This window comes from Amphiura filiformis, chromosome 17 (genome assembly GCF_039555335.1).
Source record: "Amphiura filiformis chromosome 17, Afil_fr2py, whole genome shotgun sequence".
In the NCBI taxonomy this organism is placed as follows: Eukaryota; Metazoa; Echinodermata; class Ophiuroidea; order Amphilepidida; family Amphiuridae; genus Amphiura; species Amphiura filiformis.
The window spans coordinates 38,278,076-38,290,925 of NC_092644.1; the positions used below are offsets into that span (position 1 = coordinate 38,278,076).

At 36.2% G+C, this 12,850-nt stretch overlaps 1 protein-coding gene across 1 annotated transcript in view; it reads right to left on the reverse strand.

Moving 5' to 3' along the window:
• Positions 1–12,850, reverse strand: part of LOC140137200 (coiled-coil domain-containing protein 150-like) — a 116,010-nt gene that overhangs the window by 6,517 nt on the left and 96,643 nt on the right. Inside the window, 2 exon segments of the mRNA XM_072158852.1 lie at positions 3,823–4,011; positions 5,365–5,518. Coding sequence (XP_072014953.1) covers positions 3,823–4,011; positions 5,365–5,518 — 343 coding nt within the window.

Genomic DNA, 12,850 nt, shown 5'->3' on the forward strand with positions numbered 1-12,850 from the left:
GCATACGAAAAACACCTAAAATGCATGTTTCTGGCCCTTATTACCAAAAATTGATCAAACATTAAAATTGGACTTTTATTGCCAGTTAGAACTAACTAAAGGGTTATGATTTAGGTATGTTTCATTGGGCAAAACAAGATGTTTTTTTTTATTCCAAAAAATTAGTGCTGTATTTTTCTGGAATAAAAAAATAAAAAAATAAATGCAGATATTTATATAGCGCTTTATGCCGTAAACAGCCTCAAAGCGATTTACATTTATTCCGCCGTTATTAGAATATGTCAGAACCACGTTTGCTGCCTACAAATGGCGCAGGGTTCATCAGTACAACGACCGTGACTACCCCTAACAGCTTCCCATTGCACCTGGGTGGGGGGGTGAAGCAAGCGAGACAAAGCGCCTTGCCCAAGGGCGCAACACGGTGGCGGGACAGGGACTCGAACCCACACACATAAAGCAAGCTCTCAGATTATGAGTCCAAGGCCGTAACCACTGAGCCACCGTGCCCTCGGAATAAGGAGTAGGCATGCAATCAATTAAAAGAGGGTGATCACTACGCTTGTTTACATCAAAGTTATGCAATTCATGGAATTAACCATGCCATTGCCAGGATAGTACATAATCAAAAGGACAGAGTTCCTTGTGGAATCATCAGCCGGCTATCCCCACCAAGTCGCAATGAATGTAAAATTAAAAGAACTGGAATCTATTTTTATTTTTGCCTATGATAACTGCAGAGTCATTTTTTTGTAATTTTGAGAACAAAGTACGAAAGATGGTTCACGCATGCATCAGGTACATAATAACCATCATTATTTCAGATTATAATTTTTCACTTGTCTCATCATTTGTTCTTTGCAAATATTGGTGATTCTATTACCCCCACGACCCATTATTCAAAATCGCGCACTGTGATTTGTTGAAACACGTCACGTGAAAGACCATTAATTAGCAATAAAGTGGCCAGGGCAACAAACTTTATGTTCTTCTTGCATCGCAGCGCACAGCAAAGCGTGATGCAGTATATTAGCATCGTTACGCATTCTACGCGAAGCATTACGCTTGGTTACGCGTTCTGCAATATCGCTATCACTTACGTTTTGGCTACGCGTAGGCGCTCCACCTTGAGGTAAACAACTTGTAATATTTGGGAAAAAAAAGTGATATTTTCTCTTTAAATCGATTATTTTGGCAGTAAAACGTTTAAATAATGGGTTCGGCTGCGCCTCACCCATTATTTACGTTTTTACTGCCTCGGACACATTATTTTCGTGTAAAGGATAATGCATTACCCTTTATTTCTTAAATAAATGTTAAAATAAACAATTATTACATGAAACAATAAGGATTATGAAAACTTTTAATGCTCCTTTATATCAAATATAAAAATAGATTCCAGTAATTTATATTTTTTATCTTAACATATCAGGAAAACAAGAATTTAAGCATTTTGTAAATCGTGATACATAATTCTCATGTGTCAATAAGCAGGTCAAATGTCCTACCATTAGTGATTTTGTGAATGGCCAAATTAAATATGGATATGGGTGTTTCCACAGTAATGAGACCCCATAGGTTTTATTGCCTTTGTTCCTTATTTATTTTCATAGTTTAATTTAGGCCATTGTTAAGTAAGGAGATAGCGAGCAAAAATTCAATGCCCTACCTACATTTTGATAATTTTGTCCACATAAACCCTATGGAGAAAATAACGGTTGTAACACAATAACGGTTGTAACATGTGACTTTTGACGCACAACAGATAAAAGGTTGTATTTTGAAAAGTTGACCCTGTATGGTCTGTACTATCATGGTTTTCCTAGGTTAACATTATTGATTCCTTCAATACAAACCAAGTACAGGTACTCTGTGATCCATATCAGGGTTAGGATGTGGGTACAATGTGCGTCAATGTTACAACCGTTAAAATGTTACAACAGTTACAACATTAAATGTTATGAAACATTAACAATGAATGATATTTCATCGTTTTATCCAGGTTTGTTATAATAAGAGGAACTAAGACAATCATAAGACAAAACCTTACTGTGATTATTTGGTTTATTTTGTAAGTTATGTCATTTTCACATGTGCGTCAACCATTGCCTGAACTATATATTTACATAGAAGTGAGTATTTCATAATTTTCATAACCATCTTTATCATGACACCTTGGATAATATGAAAAAAAATGAAATCATGATATTATGAATTTTTTTAGTTTCATGACATTTTGTCTTAAATTGTAACAGTTGTAACATTGACGCACATTACAACCGTTACAACATTGTAACCCATCTCCTAGCTATAGTATGGATCAAACAGTGCCTGCACCTGGTTTATTATGAAGCAATCAATCGTGTTAACCTAAGAAAATTAAACCAAAGACCATACATAGTCAATTTTTCAACGCTCAGTCTTTTATTCATTTTTCATCCTCTTGTGCGTCAAGAACTGTCAATACAACAAATATGTTACAACCGTTACTAATTTTCCCCATAGGGTTTACATGGACAAATTTTTCAAAATTGAGGTAGGATATTGAATTTTTTTTCTCGCTATCTCCTTTACAATGGCCATAATTAAAATCTGAAAGTAAATAGGAAAAAAAGATTAGGGCAAAATAACCAAAAGGGGGTCTCATTACTGTGTAAACACCCATATTGCTCTAATATCAAAAACCCATTTGTCATATTTTCAATAGCTGCCCTCTAGACATTGGACAATTTTTGCATTCTATTGAACATATGTGACATGTCATGTCAAAAGGAGACACTTTTGGGCAGGTTATCATTTTTGAAGTTTTTACATCTTAAATATAGAGATATTTTGCTCCACAACGCTGTTTTCCCCAATGAAATCAGACATTCCTAAGTGAGGATATTGAGTTATGGTATTATAAAATCGGCCTTTGAAAATATTATTGACAATGGTGAGAGTAGGAATTACCTTGAAAAATGTCTCAAAAAATACAAGATGCCAGTTATATTCCAGTCTGATACTATCAGACAATATTTAAAACATTAATAACATCACGCAACAAACCCAAATTGTGAAAAAATCACCCCAGGCAGATTTTTGGCTATTTCTCCATTTACGATCCTGCCCAAAAGTGTCTCCTTTGACATGACACGTCACATATGTGACACAATCTGGTCCATGGGGGCCAAAGGCGGCAAATTTGAAATTGAGATAGAGGCAAAAATATGGAGTAAAAACAATGAAATAAAAAAGAAAATAGACATCACGAAACTTCATCACTTTAGAACCAAGTATGCTAGACCTTTGGTGTTTTCAGTATTATGAAGGCCTAATGTTTGTATAAGGTAATAATTATAGTAACTCAATTTTCAAAAATGCCTCCTTTGGCCCCAAGCGGTACTCAAGTTTGGTTTTGGTAGGGACGTGCCGCTGAGATTTTGGAAGTGGACCCATAAATATACCAATTTTTCAAGAAATTTGGACCCATTGATATACCAAAAGTCGAAATTTTCGCCAAATTTAACCAAAATTGTCTTAATTTTTTTACAAATTTTCCCAAAATTTTGGGAAAATTTTGTTGGATTAAGGAAAAATTGGGCTGTTTTCCGAAAAAATTGAGAAAATTGTAAAAAAAGGACCCATTCATATACCAAAATAGGCTTTGAAAAGGGGTCATTGATATACCAGAAGGCTGAAAATGCTACCCATGTTTGCGGCACGTCCCGTATGGTCATTTGTACTGAGTACCCCGCGCTTTGGCCCCATGGACCAGATCGTGTCACATATCAAAATAATATGACACATGGCTGTTATTGCAGATGGAGTTTGATAAATTCTTACCCTGATCATGGATTTTGCCTTCAGTGACTGCTCTGTTGATTTGCTCCTCTCTGCAGCTATTTGATGCTGTTGTTTTGTATTGATCAATTCCAACTGATTTTGGCGTTCTTTAGATTGAGCCAACTCTTGTTGTAAGGCATCATATCGTGTCTTGAACCATGTGTGTGCTTCTTCTAAACTGCTTGAAATCTAGAGTGAATAAAGAAGATGTTACACAATGTTATTAACAATAGACAGTCTTAAACACTTGAGAACGTTCATGCAATTTTATTGGTTCTTAGCTGTGTGATATGATACATTCTTAAACACTTGAGAACATTCATGCAATCTTATTGGTTCTTACCCGTGTGATATGACACGATATCTCACACTTGAGCACGTGGGGGTCGATGCGATACTCGTACACGCTATTTGAACCAATCGGAGGTGCATAGCAACAACAGGACTGGTCGATTCTAAGCCCTAGGTAATTCCTTGTAAAATGTAGGATTTAATTTGATCAAAATTTGGTATACTTATGATTGATATATTTATTTGAATTGAAGTGTTTAAGAATAAGAATAAAGGTATTGTTTTTAGCCGCTGGTCGTGCATCTATCGTCTCATATAACACGCGACATCATTATTTTTGGCGTAAAACAACGAGGCGAAATAATGATGTCGCCCGTGTTATATGAGACGATAGATGCACTCCAGCGTCTAAAATCAATACCTTTATTCTCTAAATATAACACGGTTCGGCACATGAGTCAAAGCGATACACATATGCGCTATTTGAACCAATTGGAGGTTCAACAACAACAACAAACAACAACAACAACAACAACAACAACAACAACAACAACAACAACAACAAAACAACAACAACAGCAAGGGATTTATAGACTGCACATTACCAAACCCTCTGAGCGCTGTACATTAAAATAAAGAATCATGAAAAATAATGATGTTGCCCGTGTTATATGAGACGATAGATGCACAACAACGGTTACAAACAATACATTTATTCTCTAAATAGACTGACACCCTCAGTCAGTCAACGTTCTGGTTGACGACTGAGAAAATTACATGTTAACTTTGTGTTGGAGTTTACCCCAGAACCTGGTGGACCTGATCATTCTACATAATTGTGTCCAAGTAAATTTTTGAACATGTATCTGAAAATTCGATATGGATTTTATAACATTGGACAAATGATCATGTCACAACGGCATGCAAAGCCGCAGGCATAACGCTATTGTTCATGACAAAAGTTGCTTATTTTTATGTCCATCACTTTTTGAATGCTTTGTTTTTCAGTCGCCACTAAGCATCACACAGTAACTTGCCGTTGGTAATGATTCAGTGTAATATAAAAACTCTTGCAAAACACGCCGATCATGCACGATCATCAAAACATATTCAACCAATCAATTTCTGGTGATGGCTAATCAACTAGCGCTACTGCTATGCGGCAAATCTGATATCACACAGCTAACATCAGCAAGTTTCTGAAGAAAGTTTTATTGGCTCTTTAATACAATAGAAAACTACATAACTTACTTGTACGGATTCATTGCTAATTTCAAGTAGTTTTTCCTCTGCTCTATCTCTCTCTTCCTTGAGTTTGGACACTTCTAATTCTAACCTGGCAGTCTTCTCAGGAAATGATTCTTGCTGCTTCCCTCTCTCCTTATAAACTTCTACTTCTCTCTTTCTGTGAATTATAATTGCCAAATGATAAGTTATTTATTTTTGTCGGTTTTGGAGTGTCCCTTGACCTAGACCTAAATGCTAGGATCATTCATGGTTGACCTAAAAAAAAATAATAATAATTGAATTTTGCACTAAGTTTTGTGTGTTTTAATATGAAAATGCATTTTGATATCATTAATAGAGTATGACATGAAAACAAAGTATCAATTTTCATATTAAAAACACAAAACTTCGTGCAAAATTCAATTTTTTTTTCTTTTTAATCAACCATGAATGATCTTAGCATTTAGGTCTAGGTCCAGGGACACTCCAAAGCTGAAAAAATAAATAACTTCAAAAAATTTTTTTTTTTAAATTCGAGTATAGTCCCACCCCCCAATTTTGAAAAATGTTCACCCAAAAACGGGGTGGGACTATACTCGAGCCAGTACGGTAATAGTATGGATTTTGTATAATTTTGATCCATAAATTTTTAATTGGGGGTCTTCTGAAGATATGGGTACATGTAGTGAACATTTTTGTCATTAAAGCCATATTATAACATTTACTGAGGAGCATGCCCTTAAGGGGGTACTACACCCTTACCCAATTTTGTGCCTATTTCTGCAGTTTTCTCCAAAATTATAGCGCATTGGGGACAAGTAAGATATGTATATTATAGGGCAAGGACTACAACTACTGCACTGGAAATTTTATTTCAGCACAGACAACAGTTGTGGAGTTACAGTCAAAAATGAGGGAAAACCAATATTTGATCAATAAATCAATAACTACTTGCTTTGAGTTGCTGAATTTCCAGTACAGTAGTTGTAGTCCTCGCCCCTATAATATACATATCTTACTTGTCACCAATGTGTTATAATTTTTTAGAAAAATGCAAAAATAGACACAAAATTTGCCAGGGGTGTAGAACCCCCTTAATATTTTTCAAAATTCTGTTTATTTACACGTTTATATCGTACTTTATTAAACCAACATACCCTGCAAAAATCAAGACCCTAAGTGCTGTAGTTTTATCAAAATCCGAGATTTTGAATAAAATGCAGGATATTCATAATACAACATCGTACATGCCGTGCGGGACGGTGATCTACTCAACAAAGGATCGTACTGTAACACGATGGAAGGAGTGATACGTATTGGCTTAACTTGGTAGTAAATTCCAATTTTCTTTGCTTTGCCTTAGTTGTTCGGGCTTAAAATTAAAAGGGATATATCTGACAGCTAATATTTTATGGCAACGAAATACTAATCTATTTTGTATGAAAATGTTATAATAGGCTATGGCTTTAATGCTGAAAATACCATGCAGCAACATGCGATTGCTAATTGCGTCTGTTGCTATCGCCATCGAACCCCGTTTGCAGTGTTCAGAGAAATTCCTTATTGTTTGTGGAGCACTGCCAGATGGTACTAGAGACGTTTTTGATGGGAATTATCATTGTAAAAAAGACTGTTAATTAACGCCTTCCCCTTTTGGAAAATGCATCACCCGGGATTTGGAAATGAAATGATCATATATTTTTTTATTAGAAACTACTGCTTCACCCCCATTACCACCCTCTAGAAATTTGTCTTTTTGGTAACTACTCATCACACTCAGATAAAAATATCAGGTATTTCTATATGAAAATGGAATATTTGATGCATACTTTCCAAGATTTTGTACGCATTGGATTTTGGACTTCGAATTTGAAAGGGTACCCAAAGTCCAAGAACGTGTTTATACCCCGAATGCACTAATTAACTTCTTTTACACAATTATGTACCTTAATCCATCACCTAGACTAAATCCACCAGTCATCTACACTATGCATGTATATGTATGCTTCGTAGTGACTACAGTTCATGTTGTGGCGGACTCATGAAAATATTTTTGGCGACTTTTATTTTATGCGCCATAGCATAGCACTCTAATTAACTAGCAGAGCCTGTGTACCGCATTGTTTGTAACGTGCCATTGTGATAAGATCACGCTCTGAAGTTCTAAAACAACAAACTCGGTCTTGGACACAACTGTGCAGTCTCAGTGAAAGTTCAACATACTTTTGCAACCAGAATCTGGTTGTAAAATTCCATCATACTTTTTTTCCACATAGCTTCCTCAGTTGTCAATCCAGAAGATCAACGAATGAGGGCAGCAGCCCGGGGCAGCAGTCTTAATCCATCAACAGGTTTTTATGTCATTTTGGTCCACTATTTGTGACACAATCAAGATAAACGGGTCTAATGTGGGAAATAATGACTTTGCACTATTGATAAAGAGGTCATACATTCTAATGGTTGACTTTTAGTCAGGCTCTCAGTCATGCACGGATGGGGAATAGTGTTCACTATATGTTTGGAACAGTGTTTCAAGACTGAAATTTTGCGTAGAACATGCTCCCACTGGCCACATTTTGATAAAATGCATGAGGTCAAAACTACTAAAAATGTATTCTAAGTCCGATGGTGGTGATTTTGGTGTCTATGTATATGTTTGTGGACATGACAAAGTCATTAGATAGCTTACAAAATCCAAAATGGCTTCCTTCTTTTCAAAAATTCAAAATGGCGGCCAAAATGTTGAATTTTAGGCAAGCTTATTTGAACTGCTTTCACAGGCTGATGGTCCCAGTTATAATTATTTGAACAGCATTCTCGACCATTGTAATGATTTGGGTGTAGGTATATCTAGAGCCTGAAGTTTACCGTTTTCTAAAATCCATTTTCCGTGTTGTAATCTGTGTTGTACAATTTGTAAATCTGTGTCATGAATAAAGCTTAAAATGTCACAATAGAAAGTTCAATATCGTGATCAATATGCTCAGATTGGAATATTCTCACGATAATAGGCCGACTATTACGATGTTTGGAGGGATATAGGGGGTTCATGCCTTGGTAATATAGGGGAGACCGGGGCGTGTCCGCCCTATTTTCTTCAATCTCGCCTAGAGAGGACAATTCTCATGTTAGAAGGCTATAGTTTTTACATTTTTAAGCTGTATACTATAGCTAAATACTACCACATTTGTAAGGACATTGAGCTTTCAGTAATGCACATATCAAATGCAACCCCGGCTCCTGGGGACCCGGGGATGGCCGGGTCGTGGGCCGTGGATTTTGGGTTTAAAAGTTCAAGTCCCGGTAAACACCTGGCCAGTCCCGGACCCACCGGCAAAACTCTCAGCCACTCCCGGCCCCGGGCGAATATCCTATGCAAACCGATGCAAACCCCGGGTAGTCATCGGTCCAAGTACCCGGCCCTGAGCATTGGATATAAGCCTGGATCTTAATATGGTATTAATATCGCGGCAATCTTGTCATGCGGGCTCAAAATTCGGCAGGCATGTCCTCAATATGCATGCTTGTTTTTAAATATTACGAGGCATGAATGGCGGTCGGAAAATGCTGTGAATAAACTAGGAATATCATATTGATATAGGGCCTACATGTAGGTCTATATGTTTACAAACATCAAAGATATGAACGAAACAAACCACTGCATTTATATCTGTCCAGGATACGGGAGTGGCGAATGTTCGATCTTTGCATAAACATTTTAAGCACATAATAATATAGGCCTATATATGATTTTTTAAATGTCAATCCAACATTCAACTTCAATTATAATGAGGCTATTCTGTAACATCCAAACAGGCCTACCTTGTATCTTGTTTAAAATCAAATGACCATCTATCAAACTTTTGGCGCACAAGTTATTAATATTTTGTTTCACGAGGATGCCATGGGCGGATATTATTTAAAACATTCTTTTCAACTACTTGGGAATAATGATATTGTTAAACCCTCCAACATGAAAATATAATACAGTTTGGAAAATCTGTATATTAACACAAGACATTGAATTCAATTTTTATATCATACACCTATAATTATTTTTTTAAAGAAGAAAAATACAGCTCGAGAATTTATAAAGAACATGTACACTACCTGTAGTAGGCCTATATAGCCTATAAGTATTATGGCCATGTAGCAGTCGATTGCAGATGTCACAAAAGTATCATGGATTCTTTTACTATCACGGTCAGTTTTGTTTTTGAGTGTAGGCCTAATAATTTAAAACTTTAATCTCGGCTGGTGGTTAAAAACTAACTTAAAAAAAATAAAAACCAATACATTTGGCATAAATAAGCGTATAGCAATTAGCAGTTTTCACGTGCATGTCAAGAAGCCGGTGTGGTCTGGTTAAACATGCTAAACTTTATAGCAGATACAAAGCCTACTGCAAAATATGGAAACAACAGCCAAGATTTTGTTTTTGGAATGGGTTTATATGAGTAACATTAATGTGACGACTCAGTGGATTATTAATATACATCCACGGCTCAAGTGCGGCCAAGTGATAGGATTCACCGCCCATAAATGCGGGCATCCTTACGGCCATGGCCACGGCCATGTTCACGGCCCATTTTACTGGTTGGAAAACCCCGGTAAGTTACGACATAATCCCGCCCTCCCCGGTAAATCCCAGCCCAATTTCCGGGGTTTGGCCGACGCCAAGTCTTATACCAGTCCCGCCAACACCCGGCTCCCCGGGACACATTTCGAGTCAAATCCCGGGTCACATGATGTCAAGTCCCGGACCATCCCCGGGTCCCCAGGGGCCGGGGTTGCATTTGATATGTGCATAACGGCAGGAGAAGGGAAAATAAAAATCACGATGACAGGGCGGACTTGCCCGTGCTGGGGCAAGTCCGCCTCTATGGTGGGGTAAGTTCGCCCTGATAAAAAGAAAAGATTATAATATTGCAAAACAATTATAAATTTAATGCAAACGTTCAGTAAAGGGTATATTAGGCACTCACTCTCTTCCAAAGAGTCTACTAAATTTATTGGAGGGGTATAATGTAAGCTAATAAATGTAGGGGTCCAAAATGAGCAATTACAACTTCGGCATTTATGGTTTTAGGGCATAAACGGTGGTATGAGTAATACTGATACCACTCAACTTTAAAAAATATATGCTTGCATGTAGTTTTACTCTTCATAAAGGTATTATTATCAATATTTTGCATAATACGCCGATGCCGGAGTCTGCCCTAACGCTACTTTTTTTCTTTACCTCGTGTTATGCCTACTAAACACAATATGCCGTTCTTTTAATTGCATAATATGTTGGGCAAAACGTTCACCTTCCAAATAAATGTAAGAACGAAAACCGTCTCTGCAAGGTCTTGAGATTATTACAATATTACTAATTTCAAAAATGTAAACTTCCTGGACTCAAAAACGTTTTTTGACGATAATTTCTGTGGCGAGATGTGTTGGACTGTCTTGTTTTCTTGGGTACTTAGCTATGAATTACATCATCATTGTACTTTTCCAGCAGTCACAAGATCAGAAACATGAGGTGGGCGGACTTGCCCCGAGGGCGGACTTGCCCCGGTCTCCCCTACCTTTATTTCGGTATTATTAAACAGTATTTTTATAATAAAAATGTACACACACAACTCATGATTGTTTTTAACATTTAGTTCTCTTTATCTTTTAACAAATTTTGTCACATCATACAAAAATGTCATTTTCCGTGTTGTACCTCCGATTTCGTGAATAGTTTCCGTTTTGCGTAAAACAGAAAACTTCGGACTCTAGGTATATCATATGTTTGTGGACATGACAAAGTCATTTGCATAGTTTGTAAAAAACCAAAATGGCTACCTTATTTTTAAAAATTTAAAATGACCACCAAGTTGTAATTATTTGAACAGCATTCTCGGCCACTGGTAGTGATTTGTGTGATGGCTGCCCTATGCCAAAAAATTCAAAATGACAGCCAAAATAACGAATATTAGTCTAGACTAATTTATTTGAACAGTATTCTCAGGCCGATGGTGATGATTTTGGTGTCCGGGTTAATGTTAGTGGCCACGACAAAGTCATTTATCTAGTTTTAAAAATCCAAATAGCTACCCTATGGTCCAAATTTCAAAATGGCATCTAAAATAGTGAATTTGAGTACAAATTACTTGAAAGATATTTCAGGCCAATGGTACAGCTCAACTTACCGTACTTTGCCTAACCAGACAGTCCATGCCAAAATTGTTACTACACCTTTACATTTCATCGAATCTCTTTTTGATGTCTGTCATTTTGAACATCATACTTGAAAGATGTATGCTATGTAGAAACTGTATTTTGCAATTTCATAATTTGCATATTATTAGCATATTTGCAAGAAAAACATGAAAATCAATAAATACCTATATTTTTCACAATTTCAATATTTTATTAGAAATTAAGCATGTAGTACGTTTGTTATGACTTGATGAATGAAACTGTTAGACAGATTTTGATATTTTTGCTTATTTTTCCTTTTTTGCCCCAAAATGTGTAAAAATCACAATTTTTGGATGACCTATATTTTCTTTGAATATTTATCAAATTTCTTAATTTAGGTATAATACAGTGCAGAAAAAGATGTCAAAAAATCTGTTAAAACAGATTTCCAATAAATTGTTCCATTTTCATTTTTGGGTTAAATACTCAATTTTCATGCGCTGGATATTTGAAACATAAAATGAAAACATGTCCATTGCACTTTTTCCTCGAGATGTACTATAATATCAAGGTTACGGATATATTATAATCCCTTCTTATCTTCACTGATCCATCAGATACCTATTGTTATGAATGATCAATGAAAAGGTTCAGAACTGGGCTACTAATGGTCTTGTCAAGTATCTATAGTTATTTTCATGACTGTGTCAACTCAAAAATCATGCAAGGTCGAATGTAGGAAAAGTATGATCAGTTGAGCTGTAGTGATATTGGTGTCTAAGCATATGTGACGTGTCATATCAAAAGGAGACACTTTTGGGCAGGATCGTAAATGGAGAAATAGCCAAAAATCTGCCCGGAGGTGATTTTTTCAAAATTTGGGTTTGTTGCGAATTTATGATGTTATTAATGTTTAAAATATTGTCTGAAAGTTTCAGACCGGAATGTAACTGGCATCTGGTATTTTTTGAGACATTTTTTCAAGGTAATTCCTACTCTCAACATTGTCAATAATATTTTTAAAGGGCGATATCTCAATTTCCAATTTTATAATACCATAACTTACGAACTCAATATTTTTGCTTAGGAATGTCCGATTTCATTGAGGAAAACGGCGTTGTGGAGCAAAATATCTCTATATTTAAGATATGTAAAAACCTCAAAATTGATCACCTGCCCAAAAGTGTCTCCTTTTGACATGACACGTCACATATGCCCAAAATATTCAAAAGGATGCCATTAAAGGGCATATTGATTGGATAACATATCATTGGCAAGCTAATATTATCACCTAGATCCATGAAAGGGTGGGGTTACACTCACGTCTGTTTTG